This window comes from Kogia breviceps, chromosome 2 (genome assembly GCF_026419965.1).
Source record: "Kogia breviceps isolate mKogBre1 chromosome 2, mKogBre1 haplotype 1, whole genome shotgun sequence".
NCBI lineage: Eukaryota > Metazoa > Chordata > Mammalia > Artiodactyla > Physeteridae > Kogia > Kogia breviceps.
Window position 1 is genome coordinate 25,114,131 of NC_081311.1, and position 20,554 is coordinate 25,134,684.

The 20,554-nt window shown below is 36.3% G+C and overlaps 1 protein-coding gene across 1 annotated transcript in view; it reads left to right on the plus strand.

Annotated features, from left to right (window-relative positions):
• The window catches only part of CFAP43 (cilia and flagella associated protein 43), a 105,459-nt gene extending 84,905 nt beyond the window's left edge, over window positions 1-20,554 (plus strand). The window contains exons 28-38 of the mRNA XM_059054358.2: window positions 2,132-2,251; window positions 5,096-5,203; window positions 6,759-6,845; window positions 7,533-7,621; window positions 9,246-9,459; window positions 10,776-10,888; window positions 12,135-12,294; window positions 16,824-16,988; window positions 18,776-18,856; window positions 20,048-20,201; window positions 20,388-20,554. Coding sequence (XP_058910341.1) covers window positions 2,132-2,251; window positions 5,096-5,203; window positions 6,759-6,845; window positions 7,533-7,621; window positions 9,246-9,459; window positions 10,776-10,888; window positions 12,135-12,294; window positions 16,824-16,988; window positions 18,776-18,856; window positions 20,048-20,201; window positions 20,388-20,554 — 1,458 coding nt within the window. The remainder of the gene's footprint in view (window positions 1-2,131; window positions 2,252-5,095; window positions 5,204-6,758; window positions 6,846-7,532; window positions 7,622-9,245; window positions 9,460-10,775; window positions 10,889-12,134; window positions 12,295-16,823; window positions 16,989-18,775; window positions 18,857-20,047; window positions 20,202-20,387) is intronic.

Sequence of the window (20,554 nt, forward strand, 5' to 3'; positions counted from 1 at the left end):
CCTACCCGTTTCCCTCACCCCTGTATAGGTGTCAAAAGAGCACTCCCTCCAGAAAGCATGTGCACTGGAATCCTGTGCCAGACTTTGCTGCTAAGACTCAAGACAGTGCCCAAGACAGGACCCAAGAAAGGCTTCCTTGAGAAAGTGGCATTTGTTCTCACATTAGAAGAATGAGAAAGAATGAACAGGTTGAAGTGTGATGAAGGGACAGCAGGCAGATGGAAAAGCATGGAGAAGGGCCTGCAATGAGAAGAGTGTGGGGCATCTGAAGAACAGGTTTAACAAAAGGCTGTTTTGATATCATAAAAAGTTCCTTTCAGCCCAGAGAGCTCAGTGTTTTAAAGAAGGGTGCATAGGGGACCCTTGGACAGTCTGACCTCAGGAGGCTGAGTCTTTGGCCATTTGCCATATAATGATGCTTCCATTATCCAGAAACACCTGAGCTTGATAAACAACTACTAGGAGGCCACAATTCATAGGATTTTCCATTCCGATGAGATAGTGTCATAAATTATTATAAGCAAATTGGCCCAGAGCTGTATTTGTTTTATTTTTAATATTTCTTCATTGCTTAATTAGCCTAATTTAGGTGGTGTTTCTCCTTGTATCACATATTTCTATACATTTTGCTAAACTTCTCTCTCCATAATCTTCCCAGGGTTAGTCTCTTCCTTTATTAAACCAGCATAGAGAAAACTTGGTTTTTTAAAATAAATTTCAAATAATAACAACATTCTACCATCATAGTAATAATTGATTCAGGTGAGAATTATCAATGGATGCCAAAAGTTTGATGGGAAACAAGATTTTTTACATAGTCTCAAAGTATTTTGCCACAAATCAATTACAAATGGAAAAGCGGGAATGGTACCATAGAGAAACTAGCAGGTGCTACCTAACCCAGTGATCACAGTTAACATCAGCCAAAGTGAAACGAAGCAGCACTGTGTCTCCTGAAGTGATGCACTGGGAAGGATACAACATGATTTGTGGAGCATTCCTGCTAGAAATGTGCATGCTGGTCTAAGCATAGGAAACGCCAGACAGACTTAACCTGAGTGGCAGACCCCAAATTAACTAGCCTGTATTCAAGTGTCTGCAGCTTATTCTGAAATGGTTGAGAGAGAGAGAGAGAGAGAGAGAGAGAGAGAGAGAGAGAGAGAGGAAGGGGGGGAGACTGAGCAAGCGATAAAGGAAATGGGGTAGAATATTAACCATTGATTAATTTGGTTAAAAGCATATGAGAATTCTTTGTCCTATTCTTGCATCTTTTCTGTAAATTTGAAGTTATATCAAAATTTTAAAGTTACCCAAAATTTCTAAGGTAAAAATAGTTTGTAACAATATGTCTAGGATTGATCTGCAGATGTCATTCTCTTTAAAAATATAAATTTATATCTTTCTACTTACCTACTGTGTGCTTAGTGCTAAGTCTTGTTGGAATTTTAAAGAAGGAGGTGATACTTTTTCCTTCTGATGTACAACTATTTGGAGGGAGAAAACATACAGAAAACAAGAGAGAGTATAAATAACGTAAATATGTATATATACAGTTCACCCCTAAATGACTCAGGATTAGGGGCCCTGACCCTCCTCACAGTGAAAATCCGAGCGTAATTTTACCGTTGGCCCTCCACATCTGTGGATTCAACCGTCCGTGGATGGTGTAGTACTGTGATACACATTTGTTGAAAAAAAATCTGCGTATAAATCGACACACACAGCTCAAACCCATGTTATTCAACCACCAACTGTATTCATAACTTAAAAAAACAAATCAAGATTTCTTAGGGCCAGATTGTGTGCCTAGAAATTTCTGTCCTGTATAGAGAATCAGAATTTTCTGGAAAACTTGGCTGCTATTTGTTTTACTAGACCTCTGTCTGCTTGCATCATTAGCCCTGATCAGTGATTTTAACTTTTTTTTCCAATGTAATCTTTTTTAAGCAAAAATCTCAGATTCACAATATAACAGACCCAGCAGAAACATCTCTGGTTAAAGGGGAAGCCCAGAGTACCTCACTGGGGCCTGCCCTCCACCTGCCCCTTTCTTTTAGCAAAATGTAAACAACCACTTCCTAGGAACATTTGATGTTCCTAAATGTTAACTTTGCCGTTGATTTCCTTTTAGTCATTAGACACAGAAATGAAGAAACTTCAAAACTCTATTCAAGAAAGCACACAGAATTTTGATGAACATTTGAAAAGACTCTTTGAAAGGAGAGTGAGGGCGGAGATGGTTGTCAACCAGGTAAATAAAAGGTTTACTTATATGACTTGTTCTTTTAAGGAGCCTCCAAGGCCTCTCATTGCTCTTAGGATAAAGACCAACACCCTGTCTGGCATCCAGGTCCTGCACTCACTGGCCGTGACTCCTGCTCCAGCCTCATCTGTGCCACCCCCACCCCACCCCCACCCCCTGAGCCATGCTCAGTTCTCTGCCTCCTGTTCACATCTCCTTCCTGCCCACGCGGCAGTAAGACTCTGCCCACTTCTCTGCTTCCTGGGCTACATCTACTCATCTGTCAGGTCCCAGACTAGGTTAGATCTTCTTGTTATATACTCTGTTCTTTTACTTCCTATCACTTATTACAACTGAATTTTAATTTATTGTGAATCACTTTTTAATGCTCCCAAGACTATAAGCTCCATGAGGGTAGGGACCGAGTCTGCCTTGTTCATTTTTGTATTTCCAGCAACTAGCAAAGGGCTGGACTCATCCTGTATGTCGAATGAATGAATAATATACATGCCCCAAAAGATCAGATGAAAAATCTGACTTAATTTGATTCAGCAGTAAGAATATAAATGAAGCATACAATAACTTAGAAGCAAGAAGACCAAGAATGAAGGCTTTAAATCCTGAGGGAAAATTATACCTAACATTAGATTCTATGTCTGATCAAACTATCAATTGAATGTGAGAGGAGAATAATATTTTTAGAAATGCAAGGTCTCAAAAATTTATATGCACCCATTCTCTGGAAGCTAATGGAAGATGTATCTCACCAAAGCAAAGGGGTCAATCAAAAAAGATGAGAGAGGTTAAGGAACCTCCAGGAGGATGTCTGTATTGTCAGGGTCCTAATAGGAATGGTACCCTGAAAGGGTTACATTTAAGAGAGGTAATGCAGGGACTCTTCACTGAGGTATGGGCAGGGTTAAGAGAAACAATAAATAATGGTGAAACAGCCGGAGACTAGAAACAATGGGAAGCCAGTGTCATCCCTAGAGTTAAAGAGGCAAGGGAAGGGCACTATTACCAGGACCCAGCAAGACCCGTAGCCATGGGAGAGGGGCTGTTCCTCAGTTATCGTGGCCACAGATAGAAGAACATAATCACTGGCCCAGCAGGAAGGGGATGTATGCATATGGTAGTTGGATGGGGGGAGATTGGGAATGAATGCTCCAACATTAGTCTTAAGAGTGAGTTAGTCATAATGGCCAAAAAGTAGAAATAATCCAAATGTCCAACAACTATGAATGGATAAATAAAATGTGGTTTATCCCTATAATGGCATATTATTCAGCTACAAAAAGAATGTAATAATACATTCTACAACATGGATGAACCTTGAAAACATGCTAAGTGAAAGAAGCTAGACACTCTAGGCCACATATTGAATGATTCCATATATATGAAATGTCCAGAATAGGCAAATCCATAGAGACAGAAAGTTAATTAGTGGTTGCTTTGGGTGGAGGAACAAAGGCCTCTGGGAGGTGTGGGGAGAAATGGGAAATGGCTGCTAATGGATTTCTTTTAGGTGTGATGAAATATTCTAAAATTGTGGTGATGGTTGCACAACTGGGAATCTGATTTTTAAAAACATTGAATTACAGACTTTAAAGGAGTGAATTGTATGGATTGTGAAATACATCTTAATAAAGCTGTTATTTTAAAAAGATATACTTAGAACATCTTTTCATACAAGACAATGAGGAAACTATCAAAGACTACTACTGAGTAACATCAAAAGGACTCAGGAGTCAACTTTAAAATCTCCCCTAAATGGGACAATTTAAGATTCAACAATAATAATAATTACAATTAACTGAAACCTATCAAATTTGTTAGATTAATGAATGTGATATTTTAAAAATAAAAATGCCATCAAAGGATAACAACAAATTTATTATCTAAAAACTAAAAAAGAGAAAGTGTCAAGTATTTACTGTTTTCCTGTATGAACTACACTGCTAGGTAACCAAATAGATAGGGAGAAGCATCCTTTTTAAGAGGATTTCAATCAGTAAGTGAAAAAGGAATGATAGAAATATAACATCACCATTTTGCAGCTCCCAATGGATTAATGGACCCGGGCATTGAGATCTACAGCTGCTAACATCTCAAAAAGAAAGACAACTTGATACTACCTGTTTCCTGATCAAAAAGCACAATATCCTTTATGGTCTTCATAAAAGGATCAAACATAGGTCTGATCTGTCCTCTGATTCAGCTGCCAATTTTCAGGAAATACAAGGGATAAAGGACTCTGAAAAACTTGCCATAAGTATGCAGTTAGCAAAACCCAGACTAGGTGAAACTACAGATAACTGCAAATAAATGTGAGGAAAAGAAATGGCTGAAAGGGAACCTGTGGATTATAAGAGACTTTTAAAATGTGACAGTTTTTTCACCAGCAAGTTATACAATAGTGCCTAGGGATACATATTTGGGTAATAATACTGCAAAGAAACATAAAGCGGTGATTACTATAAAAGTCAGGAAAATGGTTATTATCAGGCTTGAGATTAGAATGAGGACACATGGAAAGGGCTCTGGTAAAGTGGTAAAGTTCTAGTTCTTAATTGAGTGGTGATTACAAGGTGTTTTGCCTTTATAATAACTCATTCAACTCTACATTTGTTTTACGTATTTTCCTATGTATGTGTTTTATCTTACAGTGAAAATTGAAAAAGGTAAAAACTGAGCAGTTATTGCAAATTTATATTCCCTTTTTCTTAAAAAGAATTTCTCTTACTTGTATGTCATAAACTTGCTTGTTGAGTGCCAAGTTTGTGACCCTCAATAGGAAATCCTTTCAAAGGTAGGCGTATTGATCATTTTCCCCCTTTTTAAATATTTCTACAGGAGGAATTGAAAATAAACAACCTTGTGTTTTCCTTACTGTTGGATGAAGAACTAAGCTCCAGAGAAGCCTTCCTGAACAACTACCTTGCAAGGAAGCAGGAGGAGAAAGTAAGTATAGTGTCTGATACCTGAGTACAAGCATCTTTTGACAAAGGGGATCCCTGTTAACAAGAGCTCACATGCCTAGCTCCTTTCTTCCTTCTACATTCCTACTCAGCTGTGTGCATTCCTTGGCTCCCTGTCTGGCACTTTGTCCCAGGGTCAGATGAAAGTGCCCACTCCAATCTGTTCATAAAGTTATGTGATTCTGCATCTGCAATCATTTAGTCAAACGAACTATGTAACTTTCATATGACATATTATTTATAAAATGAGGCCATGTGGCTTCATGGTTGAAGGGGCCCACTTTTAACCACTGACTAGCTATGGGACCTGGGACAAGACACATAACCTTTAAAGCTATTTTCAAGCTCTTCTCTTCTCTCTGGACCATTTGGCACCCTAAGTTTCACTAAATATATAAGTAATGGGTTAGCTTATAGAATGAAAAGCTGTCATATTTTGAAAAACTCAAATAGGAGCATTCACAGATATGTTTCATTAAAGAGACAATGAACACAAAATACATGTCACATAATAATTTTCAAAATATGTCAGCTTTTATTAGTATGAATAAATGACATTTATGAATGAATGATATAAAGTATCAAATGACATATGTAATTATGGTTGCCAAGAGTCTGTTAAAGAGCATATGCAAAGCACCTTCTAAATACAACCCTACTCATAACAACCCTACAGAGTATGGGATTTCTTTTGTAGATGAGGAGTCCATCTCAGAGAGACTGGTAACAGGCCAAGTCACTCACTAGTGTGTAACATACCAGAAATTGGAACTGTAGATATAAGTGAAGACCCTCCAAATGAGAATAAGCAGACTGTTTATTTAGAGCTTGGTATAGTAAGGGAATCAGCCACCATCACTTGTGTTTGGCAGACACTCAAAGGCAGGCAGGGGGATGAGAAAGTTTTCTAATGAAAAGAAGAGAGGGCTTCAGCTATACCCTGATTCAAAGTTGTTGGCATGGAGAAGCCTGGGGCAAGTTAATTAGAAGCTTGGCAACCTCTGTGCTTGGTTTGGGAAGCAGCTTTGGCTTTCTCTGGTTGGTTCTAAGTTGAAAATAGTGGCAAAAATTAGGAAAGCTGAAAGTTATTGATCAAGTCCTGGCAGTTTAGGGCCGATCGCTGCAGAGGCTGTGGTTTCACTTCCTGGCTGGTTGTAGGCTATGGATCAGGGCTCTATCTTTATATACAGTCTAGCCGTTGTCCATTTATATATTCAGTCTCTCAGAACCAAGGTCCATATGACTCCCAAGCCTGTGCAATTTCATCATCCATACTGCCCTGCCAAGAGTGTAGCGTGCTCCCTAGTCACTTACACACTCACATACAGAGCTGGCTACCCTTCGAAACAGGTGACTGGATGTTTGTCCTTTCAGTCTCCAGTCAGTTTACTTTCTTCTGTGAATGTTATCTGTAATCGATACTTCACTTCACATTTATCTTGTACTAGGGAATTCCTTGTTCTTTTCAGTATCCCCAGTATTTTTGTTTATCCTGAAAAATCTCCAGTTCCAATCTTCTATTCCCGATGTTATTATAGAGCCAGACTACAGAGGCCATCCAGAAAGCTAGAGAAGACCTCGATACGTACAAGGAACACTACAACAACTTACTGGCGGAAGACAAAGTGAGAGCTGTTGTCTCACCCACTCGCTACTGCAATAGAGTTGCTGCTACCTGGATTTGGGGAAGATTAAGAGGGATATAATTTAATTTCCTCATAGATTTTTCTCCTACTGTAATTCACAGTTATGGGTGTACTTCATTCTCTGCCACTGTGTATTTCTAAAAATCACTGTGTAAAATAAATTTTTGTAAACTTCTCTCGTTTAAGCTCTCTCTTGTACGAAAAAGAGAGGGCTCACCTAGACTTTGGAGCTTTTTGAACTTCAGGTTGCAAGCCCCATTAGTTGGTTATGAAATCAATTTAGTAGGCTATGATCAACAGATTTATAATGTAAAAGAATAGGATAGAAAAGCAAACAGATGAATAGAATAGAACAGAATGGAATAAAATAGAGGTAACTTGAATGTTTTACAGGTAAATATCATTTTGTGAAACTTCAGTTCTGAATGATTTCTAAGACCTCTTATATGAAGTAATGTTTTAAATTTACTGAGGTGCTTCTTGTTCAAAGTAAATCTTTGTTAAATCCTTGCACAGTGAGTGGTCACCCTCTAACAAGGTTATAAACCAAGTTTTCATGGATTTTTAAAATCAAAGTGATACAACCTATATTTTAAAGAGTATTGTCAACAAATATAAGCCTTCTGAGCAAAGTTGCAATCCTGTCAATGATATGTTTTCCCTTAGGTTCTAGATCGCAGCTTTAAAAAGGAATTTTCTGAAATTCCCAGTCATCAGGTGGATATACTCTACAAACTTTTTAAACGCCGACCAAGGTTTGTTTCCTCTTTGCTATCATGTTTCTGAGAAAAAAAATTGTAAGCGTTATTAGATGTCAGCTTTTTCTCCCGATTAGTTCATAATATTAAGTGTAACATCTTTTATGTGAAAATGTTCAAGTGTCTTGATCATAACTCAGTTTGTTAAAGATCATTCTTATATCTTACAGTAGGCAATGAAGACTAAGGATTTCTTTTTTACTATTTAAAAATAGTTAAGTATCTAGGTAATCATAGTGCTATTATAGCTTCTATTTTATACATGAAGGTAGTTCCTCGTAAGACACAAATGGCAGACAGATTTATAAACTGTTTTTCCCAAGATGTGTTCCAGCAAGTATGAGTCCCTTGCAGTATGAATTGGAATTACACATAAAAGTCTTCCAGGACAAAATAAGTTTAAGGAAATACTGGGTTGAAAAAGATAAAGTTAAAAGATTTTCTTTACTGAAGAACATTTCAGAACTTTTTGTAGCCTTTGCATCCCCAAGTATAAGAAATAGAGTAGGAAATGTTTTCCAGACTTATTCGACCACAAATACCCTTTCCTCAGAGCATCTCATGTGATTTGTGTTCAAGACAAAGTTTGAAAAATGCTAGTATAAATGATTGAAAATAACCATTATCAGAAGAGTTCTAAAATATCTGATTTTTATACCAAGAGTAGCATTAGAATTACATTTCACAGATTTCCAAATTTTTATCAATTCAGATTTCCATAATTTTTAATCAGACATAATGTAGGAATCATGGAGTTTGTCTCAAAGATATAGGCACATTTGTGTCTGAGATGCAAACTCATTCTCTCATCTTTGACAGGTTACATGCAACCTGAGGAATTCAGCCTAGAATAAGCCTTATGTCTTTGTTTCCCTATTTCTAAAGGAGTGAGTTACATAAGCCTGTGAAGAAAGAAGTGAGTTGAGACCTCCCATCTACTGGGAGGCAGCAGTGGAAAAAGCATAAACTCTATTGTCCAACAGAATTAGCTTTAAATCCTAACTCCACATCTATCAGACCTGTGGCCTTGGCCAGCCACTGCTCTCAGAGCCTCACTTCCTTCATCTAGAAAAAAAGGATAACAATAGTAACTTCACGGCGTATTGTAAATCAGCTTGAGAGTGAGTGCCTGGTACAAATCTCTGTACCCTTCTCTTCCCAGCTGCAGGCCAGGGAAACAAAACTAATCCATTAAAGTAGATTAAGAGAGGCACTGCTCCAGTTGCACATATATCTGAACATTTTCCAGGCTACTCACCTGCAACAAGGATACCAGCAGAGGATGTATGGGGCAGAACCCGGGGACATCCACGCTTCCCTCAGGCATTTACTTACCTGCTTAAAATGCCCAGAAGGGAGATATTTTCTAGTGCAGGTAAAGCTGCCAGTGCTGACAGCAACTGGGGACATCTATAGTTCAGCTGAGGTCATGTCTGGGGATCCAGAGAGGACGGAGGAAGGTCCAAGTGGGTGCTTTTCTCTTTGGGGTAATCCACCCACTAGCCACAGGAAACTGTCATGCCGTGTCACACCTCTGCTAAGGGTTATGTTAATTTAACAGTGATTTTTTTTTTGTATGTGAGAACGTGAAAGGTTGATGAGCTTTTATCGGTAATACCAGGATTCACAAACAAAAAGTGCACTCAGATACGACCAGTCTTGTGCCTTTTGGAGAGCGACCAGGATCTGGGAAATTGAATGAGGATGCCTTTGCCCAGTTAATGAAAGCCATGGATGACTTGGACAGTATTAATAACATGCCAGAAGGTTTGGACCCCTCCGTCTGGGAACATTTCTGCATGACCAGACGAGCGAAAGTGGAAAATGAACAGAAAGTATATAATAACATTTTACTATTTTATTTCATTTCATTTAGTGTACTAGTATCAAATATATAGTCTATGGTGGTCAGTGCTTCTAGAAAAGCTAGTTATTTAGGTTTTTCCACTAGGGTAGTAGTTAGTAATATTAATAATAATGATAAAGAGGGCTTCCCTGGTGGCGCAGTGGTTGAGAATCCGCCTGCCGATGCAGGGGACACGGGTTCGTGCCCCGGTCCGGGAGGATCCCACGTGCCGCGGAGCGGCTGGGCCTGCGCGTCCGGAGCCTGTGCTCCGCAACGGGAGAGGCCACAACAGTGAGAGGCCCGCATACCGCAAAAAAAAAAAAAAAAAAAAAAATATATATATATATAATAATGATAAAGAAATAAAATATTAACCTCAGTCCTATTGAGGGCTAAGTACTTGTAGAGCCAAATTGATGGCCACTAGTCACATGGGGTTATTTTTTACTTGAAATGAATGTGGACAGTCCTAATTGAGACATGCTGTAACTAGAAAATACACACAGATTTAGAAGACTTAGCATGAAAAAAGAATGGAAAATGTCTTAATATTTTTTATATTCCTTACAGGTTGAAATGATAATGTTTTGGATATATTGTGTTAAATAAGATAATAAAATTAATTTCATCTGTTTCATTTCACTTGTATAATGTGGCTCCTACAAAATTAAAAATTACATATGTGGCTTGCATGGATGGCTCACGTGACATTTCTCTTGGACAACACTATTGTAGATACAGCTTCTCCTGTCTGCTCTGGTCCTGAGTAGTCCTCGTCCCTTTTTACATAGAAGAATTATATTTCACCAGAATCAGCTTTATAGTTTTGCTAGAATATTTTGTTAATGTAACAAAGGGTAGCAGTTTGAGAGTGTGTTTAATTGGGAAGAGGCTCCTTCCTCTTGCTGCTTCTTGACCACACCTTGCCCCCCGGCCCTGCCGCCAGATTACCTAAACTGTGTGCCAGCATGCGTCAGGCTGTCATATTTTTGTTAAAGTATCTATGATTGTAAAACTTTATCTAAGATGATAAGATATAAGAAAAATTCTAGTTGCTTGCATATTGTCTTTCAGTGAGAAGCAATACTTTTCTAATTGTTCATGGGATGTACCATGTAAGTTTTGGGGTTCTTATATTACATAATGGCAGGATTTAAATTTTTGTTTATTTCTGAGAAAGTTGGACTTGTTAAGGTTTTGTAACAAAGTTAAAAGATGTATATTTTTTAAAGTTCTGTAAAATTAGTTTGCTTTTATTTCTAAAGCTCCGTATGTTCTGAGATGTTGGTGGTTTGGTTTCTCCAGGTAAAGCAGAAAGCAGCTGGCTTAATAGAAATGGCGGCTTTCCTCCAGAGGAGAACTGAGGATGACGAGAAGGTGCAACATGACATTGAAAAAGTGTTCCATGAGCTCATCCTGTAATTTGAACCTTTCACTCATGTTCTTTTATTCAAAATCTAGGGCTAAATTAGGTTGTGTTATCATGGGGAGAGAATGCTGACTCACTGGTTTACAGCTGGCACTGGCTTACCTATATTCATGGCTTTATAACTTCTCTTTGAGAAAGTGCATTTTGTTACATAAGACCTTATTTCAGAATGAAATTTGCCTACATGCTCCACTGTTCTTACTGCAAATAGTCAAGTTTTTTTTTTTACTCTTCAATTTCTTTTTTTCCCTTTTTAAAAATTTGAAGCATAATTGACTTACAAAATTAGTTTCAGATGCACAACACAGTGATTTGATATTCCTATACATTACTCAATTATCTCCATGATAAGTCGTTACCATCTATCGTCACACAAAGTTATGACAATTTTATTGACTATATTTCTATACTATACCTCACATTCCTGTGACTTAATCAAATAGGCAAATTTGGGGAAAATCTTTTATTTTAATCTCCTTCCACCTGAAAATACAAAGAACATGTTTCTGCTGGTAAGTACTTTTAAGCTCAAGCCACACAAGCAAACTGTGTGGAAAATTAAGTAGATGTCCAAGAAATTTCCATGTAGATGCCTAAGCAGCTAATATTTTTTCTTCAAGGGAGCTTGTTGTATTTTCCAGAGTAATTGGGATACTGTTTTAAGTACTTGCTTCACTTTGGGCCATATTTACAGCCACATTGATAAATACTTCTCTGATGTTCCCAAATTCATCATTAAACATCACTTTCAGATCTAGGTGACAAGTAGGAATATGAATTACCTAAAAATAGATTTGATAAGTAGCATGCAGATTAAACATTGTTAATATAATATCAGAGATCAGTATATAAAGTCAGAACTTTAACAGATTTGTTATTTGGTAGCATCTCTATTTTTTCCACTTACATTCAAAACCATATTAACCTTTTCTTAATCATGAAGTAAAACTTTATGAATGTGTTTCTGTCCATACCATTCTTTGAGCAGCCCAAGTGTAATTCCACATCAGTAAGAAGAGGTACCATAGAGACCTCTAGGAAAGCTTGTCATTGGGAAAATATTTTCCACATTAATCTCCAGCATGTTTTCCTTCAACTTAAGGAAAATTAATTTTGAATTTTATATTCAATTTTTATATCAGATATATTTTATCAAATTTATATATCAGATGATAGATGAAATTTGGAATATGAATATATTACAACTACTTAGTTTAAAGTCTTTTTCAATTTAGATTACAGGAAGACAAAGTGAAATTCCAGTTGAATTTGACAATCCAAATCCTCCTTAAACAAGGGCAAGTAGAACTGGAGAATTTCCAGTTACTGCTGGATTATTCTGATGCAATCCTCATCAACAAGAATATAATTGAAGACTTGAATTCTGTGATTCGGGTAATTATCACGCTTTAAGGAGAAAAAACCAACATATCACCTGCTGTGCCAAATATTTTTCATATTCTCCCATTTCTATGGTAAATCATTTTCATTCAGTTGAACCAGTGGTTGCTAACTCTGACTCTACATTAGAATCACCTGAACAAGTTTACAAATGTGTCCAGACCCCACCCCTAAGCATGGATATTTCTTAAAAGCTTGCCAGGTAATTCTAGGGTAAAAGAAGTTCAGGACCACGGAGTTAAAAGTTCATCCTAATATACATACTATTATTTTGTTAGAGTCAATCTCCTCACCTAATGATAAGTTTGATAAGCTTAGAGAATTGATTTCAGACCTTGCTTGTTTTCTGATATAAACATTTAATGTTATAAATTGCCTTCTAAGCACTATTTTAGCTGCATTCTGCAAATTTTGATATTTTGTATTTTTATTTTCTTTCCATTTAAATTATTATCTAATTTCCCTTGTAACTTCCTATTAGAAGTTGTGGGTTATTTAGAAGTGTGTTATTTAATTTCCAAATATTTGAGGATTTTGTGCTATTTGGGAATTATGTGCTAATGTCGCTATACACATTACTTTTATAAATGCTCTTAACCCACAATATATTATTATTGTTGCTGTAGATAGTTATCTTTTAGAGTGATGAAAATAAGAAAAAAGCATTTTCTATTCCCCTTCAATTTCACTATTTCAAGAGATCTTTCTTTGTGTAGATTGAAGTTTCTGTCTTGTATTATATACCTTCTACTTAAAAAACTTCTTTTAACAACTGAATTGCAAGTCTGTTGGTAATAAATTCTCTCTGTTTTTCCTTGTCTGAAATTGATTCACCTCTATTATTGAAAGCTATTTTGCTGGGTTCCCTGGATTGACAGATTCTTTCTTTCTCCCTCTCATTCTTTTCACTTTAAAGGTGTTCATCTTCTTCTGGCTTACGGAACTTCTGACAAGATGCCTACTATATTTTTTTAATATTTGTTCCTCTTAAAATAATGTGTCTGCCTTTGAGATTTTTCTCTTTATCTTTGGTTTTCAGCAGTTTGAACATATGTCTAGGAGTGTGTGTGTGTGTGTGTGTGTGTGTGTGTGTGTGATCCTTTTAATGTACTGTTGACTTTGGTTTGCTAATATTTTGTTCATGATTTTGGCATCCATGTTCATCAAGGATATTGACCTGTAATTTTCTCTTCTTGTGGTGTCTTTGTTTGGCTTTGATAATCAAGCAGTGTAATGTTGGCCTCATAAAATGTTTGGAAATATTCCCTCCTTTTCAATTTTTTGTTAAGTGTTTGAGAAGGATTTGTATAAGTTCTGGTATGTTACATCTTCACTTAGATTCATTTCAAAGTATTTTCTAATATCCCTTATTTCTTTTTTGACCTCACTGATTATTTAATAATGTGGGTTTGAATTTCCACATATTTGTAAATATTCCAGTTTTCTTTCTGTTATTGATTTCTAGTTTCATTCCCTTGTGGTCAGAGCAGATACTTTGTATGATTTCCATCTTTAAAATGTATTAGGATTCATTTTATGGCCTAACATGTGATCTGTATTTGAGAATGTTCCATTTGCACTTGCAAATAATGTGTATTCTGCTGTCACTGAGTGATGAATTCTGTATATGTCTCTTATGTCTAATTAATTTATAGTGTTCAAATCCTCTATTTCTATATTGATCTATGTACTTGTTCCGTCCATTAGTGGAAGTAAGATATTGAAGTCTCCAATTATGGTTATTAAAATGTCTATTTCTCCTTCAACTCTGTCAATTTTTGTTTCATATATTTTGAAGCTGTTTTTAGGTGCATATATGTTTATAGTTGTTATATATTCTTGAAGGATTGGCCTTCTATCATCATATAAAAGACAATTTTTGTGTTAAAGTTTATTTTGTCTGATGTTAGTATAACTATTCCAGCTGTTTTTTGGTTACAGTTTGCATGGAAGATATCTTTCCATCCTTTCACCTTTAACTACTTGTGTCATTGGATCTAAAGTGAGTCTCTTCTAGACAGAATATTATTGGATCTTTTTTTAATCCATTGTGTCTATCTTTGCCTTTTAATTGTAGGCTTTAATGCATTTACATTGAACGTAATTATTGGTAAAGAAGAACTTACTGCTGCCATTTTGATATTTGTTTTCTGCATATCATATTTTGTGTTTGTTCAGTCCCTCCATTATTGCTTTCTCTAGTATATAATTGGAGTTTTTTGCAGAGTACCATTCTGATCCCCTTCTCTTTTCCTTTTCCCTATACATTTCCTTTTTCATATGCTTGCTTAGTGGTTACCCCTGGGAATTACAATTGACATCTTAATTTTATAACAGACTAGTTCAAATTAACACCAACTTAGTTTCAGTAGTATGCAAATCTCTGCTTCCATGGAGCTCTGTTTCTCCCCCAGTATGTTATTATTATCATGAATTACATCTTTATATACTACGTGTCCATTAACATAGATTTTAAATTATTATTTTATGCATTTTCCTTTTAAACCACACAGGAAAAATAGAGTACTTACAACCCAAAATACAAGAATACTGGCTCTTATATTTACCTATGTAGTTACATTTTTTATTTAGTTGTTTTTTTTTTTTTCTTCTGGCTTTGAGTTACTATCTACTTGCTTTTTATTTCAGCTTGAAGGACTCCCTTTAGCAATTCTTGTAGAGCAGTCTAGAAATGATGGACTCCCTCAGTTTTTGTTTATCTCAGGAAGTTTAAATTCTCCTTCAATTTTTGTTGTTAGGGTAGGAGCAACAATCATCAGATTTGTTGATGGACTGAATGTGAAGGGTCAGGTAAAGAGAGGGATCAAGAATAAATCTTAATATTTTGGCTTTTGAGCAACTGAGAAGGTGATGGTGTCATTCGCTGACATGAGAAAGACTGGGGAGATGTAGCCTTGGCTGGGGACATAGGATGAAGAATGTTCGCTTTTGTTAAATTTGAGATACCTATAGAACACCCCAGTGGAAATATATAATAGCCAGAATTCAGGGTTGAGATATATATTTAGGAGTGTTCTATATGTAGATCACATATATTTAACTGCATATGGATTATTACATATAGATATCTGCATATAGATAATTTATGCCACGAGATTGCTTGAGACCATGTAGGAAGTGGGTAGATAGGAGGAGGGCGTTTGGGCCAACACCCGAAGTCCAACTCTGAAAGATCTAGCAGAGAAGGATTTAAGTGAGGAGACTGAGAAGGAGCTGCCAGTGAGATGGAAGGAAACCTAGAAACCATGAGAGAAACAGTTCCAGGGAGGAGGGAACCATGCACTATGTCAATTACTTGACAAGAGCAGTCTTAGTGGAGGGTTGTGGCAGGAGCTCAATTGGTGATGGCTGAAGAAACAATATGAAGTGAGGAAATTGAGACCAGGACTATAAATAAATCTTATGACAAAGTTGACTGAAAGGAAAGGATAGAGGAGATGTGGTAGTTTGACAGAAGTGTTTCTCAACCTCAGCACTACTGACATTTTGAGCTGTGTGATTATTTGTTGGAGAGAGATGTCCTGTGTATTGTGTGAAGTTTAGCAGCCTCCCTGGCCTCTACCCACTAGATGCCAGTAGCAATGCCCCCCTACAGTTATGTCAGCCAAAAATGTCCCCAAACATAGTTGAATGTCCCCTGGTGGGGCAATATTTCCCACATTTGGGAAATACTGCTCCAGAGAAATGCTTGAACTTAAGATTTTGGAACTGGCGATGACAAGATCAAGGGTATGATCATGGGAGCTGGGTGGCTGAGCAAGATAGAGAAAAGAGCATTGAAAGTGGGAAATTTAAGGAACTGAGGCCAAGCAGTGACCAAAAGATGAAAATAATTTTTAGAAAGAGTAGCAGTTGGTATAGTCTAGTGGCATGAACTTGAAAAAGCTAAGTTATTGAAGGAGAAGGGAGGAAAAATATAAAACATTAACTGACGGAACTCACATACAAATTTATTTTAGAGACATAGTACTTTCACTGTTAGCAATCTGGGAGAACAACTCCATGAAAATATTCCTGAACTTCACGTAGGCAATTTGAAATGAAGTACAAAACATCTAGGTGTTTAAATATCATATTTAACCCATTGAATTTTTTTGCTTTTCCACTAGCTACCAACAAGATACTGCTGTGCCTAGCTGCATGAAATTACAATCCTTTATCTATAGTGTCAGGAAGCAGGGCAGACTAGGGGTATAAACGCATACAGATTGGTAGATTGGTGATGGCAAGAGGAGTTCCTGCCTAATCACTGACATAAAAGTAAATTGGCTATGCCATTCAAATGTATCTTATAATCCCTTCTGTTTAGTAACTACCATGCTTTATAGTGATCAGATTGTGCCCATCAAGTAATTTTTTAATATCTACTACATTTTAAGAAAGAGGATAGAATTATCTCTTCATTCCAAGTATTTTCTAAGAAAAGCATTCAGCTTCAAATATTCTGTATTCTGTATGCAGTATCATATTATATGAATATCAGAATGTACTTTTTCTTTAAGACTCAAGGACAAAAGAAAGTTGCTAGCATGATGGAAAGTAAAGAAGTCCACAAAGGAATATTTCAGATCGAGTGGGAACATAAGAAAATGGAGATGGAAATGGAAGATCTAAATCAGAAGGCTTGGGATATTCAGACGCTGTTTTTTTCAAGAGATCGTCAAAAGGTAAATTCTCCCTGCCCCCCATGATATAATTTTAATTTCATTCATTAATATATTCATTCATTCAACCAGTATTTAATAAGAAGCCTCTGTGACGTCAAGCATGTTCTATGCCAGAAGTAGTTCATACTGTGACTATGAATTCTGTCTGTTTCTTCTGGTAGTTTACATTTGCTGCCTCCGGTTCTTTGTGACCCATTCAGTAGTATAGTTCTGTTTTGCAGTTCACCAAGAATTTCCTAATTGTCTAATCTAGTGGTCCCATTCCCAGTCATAACCATCCCTGTAGCATTTGTCCGTCTTTTTTTTTTGGCCGCGTGGCATGTGGGATCTTAGTTCCCTGACCAGAGATTGAACCTGCAGTGGAAGCGCGGAGTGTTAACCACTGGACCGCCAGGGAAGTCCATCCATCTTCATTCTTAATTGCCCATTGTTTTGGCTTTAATCATCCCTGTTTTCTCCTGTATTTCTTCCAACATGTCAGACCACTCTGCCTCTTTTCCTCATTTCTCTTTTGTTTCTCTTAAGTGTAGCTATTTTTAAGATTCTGCCCTCAGCTCTGTGTTTCTTTCCATGCCCTCTCCTTTGATGATTTCTCTTTTTCTGACTTTCATGATCACTGCTAAAACTCATCCAAGCTTTCTGGATTCCAATTAAATTTCAATTCCAATCTAAGCTCTCTGAACCTGACCTTTCTCAATCTCTATTTCTGTATTTCCCACCTCCCAACAGCTCCTCTTCTTATTTTGCTTATTTCTGTTCTTTCAGCCATTCATTCAGGGTTAAAGTTGTCCTCTTTGATTCCTCTCTATCCCTTGTCTTCCAAGTCTTGACTAGTTTATCCATTTACTCCCTCATTCTCTATGCCCACTGCCTTTACCTTGCTTCAGTCCTTCCTTTTCAATGGTTTAGAGTATTTTATAATAATCTCCTAACTAGTCTCTTGACCTTGGGTTTTTCTCTTCTAATTATACTGTATACTGCTGTCACATTCCTATTTAGGTCTAATAACATTACTACTCTGCTCAAACATTTTGAAGTTCCTCTTCTTACCTGGCACATGAATTCTGAAATCCTTTAGTGGCGTTCGGTGTCCTTCAAACTATCTTTTGAAATTCATTCCCACTGTTCCTCTTACACATCAGTATTCTCAAACCAAACTGATTTTATTTTCTAGGATTCTACCTCTGTGCCTTTGCTTATACTGGTTCTTCTACCTGCAATATTTTTCCACATTTTTTTTTCACATCCCTAATCTATCTATTTTTCACGGTCTGGTTTAAATGCCACCTCATCCATAAAGCCTTTTATTTCCCCAGTTCAGAGAAACCATGGCCCAACTCAAACCACCTTTTAATTTGCATGTCACCTTACATACATTCTGGCAACCAATCATACTACATGTTCTCTTTTTCTTGAAGTCTCTGTCATGTTATCTATCTTTTTTATCTCCCTCAGTATCTTTAACTGGGACATTGTTAATATGGGACTTAATGAGACAGTCTCAAATGAGACACAATAAATATTTGGTGAGTTGAATAAGTGAATGAATGAATGAGAAAATAAACACTAGGCATTTGTAACTATTAGTATATAGATGAGTGTATCAGTAGCCAAATACAAGTAAATAGCATGACACTTAAAGTCAAGTCAATCCTAACTTGGATAGATAATTTTTATGAGAAACAGTAACTTTCAAAACTAAGATAATCTTTATAAAATTGTCTACGGAAAGAAATAGAGAAAACTATCCTTACATATGTTGTGGGGTTTTCTTTTTCCTCGTAAAGTACCTAAATGAACCAAACTATGAGACTCTGATTGCCATTCAGATTGGAATAATGGAGCAAACCATTGCTGTTTTAGATAAGGTAGGTCTCAAGGATACTGATCATTATAATTCCAGTAGTTGTGAATGATTTGAACAAAGTAATAGTTTGCAGATCATGAATTCAAATAGAACCTACCAAAATCTTGGTCTTTATACTGACATTCAGGATGTAATTAGAGGTCTCTAAATAGTGTCTTTGCAACTGTAACCAATGTGGTAGCCTGAAGCACTTCTTTTTTTTAAATTTTTATTTTATATTGGAGTATAGTTGATGAACAGTGTTGTGTTAGTTTCAGGTGTACAGCAAAGTGATTCAGTTACACATATACATGTATCTATTCTTTTTCAAGTTATTTTCCCATTTAGGTTATTGCAGACTATTGAGCAGAGTTCCCTGTGCTATACAGTAGGTCCTTGTTTCTTATCTATCTTAAATATAGCAGTGTGTATATGTCAATCCCAACCTCCCAATCTATCCCTCTCTCTCTTCCCCCAGTAACCATAAGTTTGTTCTCTAAGTCTGTGAGTCTGTTTCTGTTTTGTAAATAAGTTCATTTGTATCATTTTTTTAAGATTCTGCCTATAAGCAACATCATATTATATTTATCTTTCTCTGTCTGACTTACTTCACTTAGTATGATAATCTCCAGGTCCATCCATGTTGCTGCAAATGGCATTATTTCATTCTTTTTAATGGCTGAGTAATATTCCATTGTATGTATGTACCCCATCTTCTTCATCCATTCATCTGTCAGTCATTTAGGTTGTGAAGCACTTCTTTTAACATTTGAATTAACCCCTTGGGAGAGATCAGAGTGTAGGTGAATTTCCTGTTTCACATTAAGTTATGATTTATGTAGTACAAGTGTTGATAGTGTTTCCTTTGCATTGTAAAGGCTTTGTTTTACCCTAATTGCCTAACTGCTCAGTTTTGAGTGTTTAACATTTATAAGATGGAAACAAAGTAATCTCAAGGCTATGTGTTTTTTAAATCTACTCTTATTTCTAAGAATATACAATTTTTTTAAAAAATGTGTATTAACATACCATTCTATCTTTCAACAAATAATTTAAGTACCTACTATGTGCAGGCATTATGCTAGGTACTAGGGATATGATGGTAAGGTGTCCTAATGATGACAATGTATTTAAAATTTAAGAATAATGTCTTTATAAAATATATTTTTTTCAAAATTATTTCTGTGGGGTGTCATGGGAACAAAAATTTCAGACCCACAAAAAGAATGTGGAAAAATGCAAAAAGCTGCTTAAAAAACTGAGAAGGTGCAGCAATCAAAAAGATGTAGCAAATTATACCCTAAGCTGCAATTTACGAGAAGAACTGGTGGCTGTCTCAGAGAGAAAAGACATCTGTAATGCAGTGGGTAAGACTGTTTTCTTTAATCATCTGTCAGTTTCTTTAAAAGTGATCATAATTCCTAAAATCTGTACAGTGGTTATAAAGCTACCAGTATTTGTTCCATATGCTTAATTGATTCTGAGTGCTGTTTCTGTATTTAAAAGTATAGATAATAATCCAAATAATTCCTTCTTCTTCATTTCTGGGATAGGGTCTACACTGACTTGTGAAAAGATTGCCAAAGAACGATATGAAAACATGATGCAACAGCAAAAGTTAACAAAAATTTCAAAAGAACAAGCTGAGCAGATTTCAATACTACAGGCTGAAGTTGAAAGATTGAGGATGAAAACATTTCCTGCTCTCATTCAAATGTAA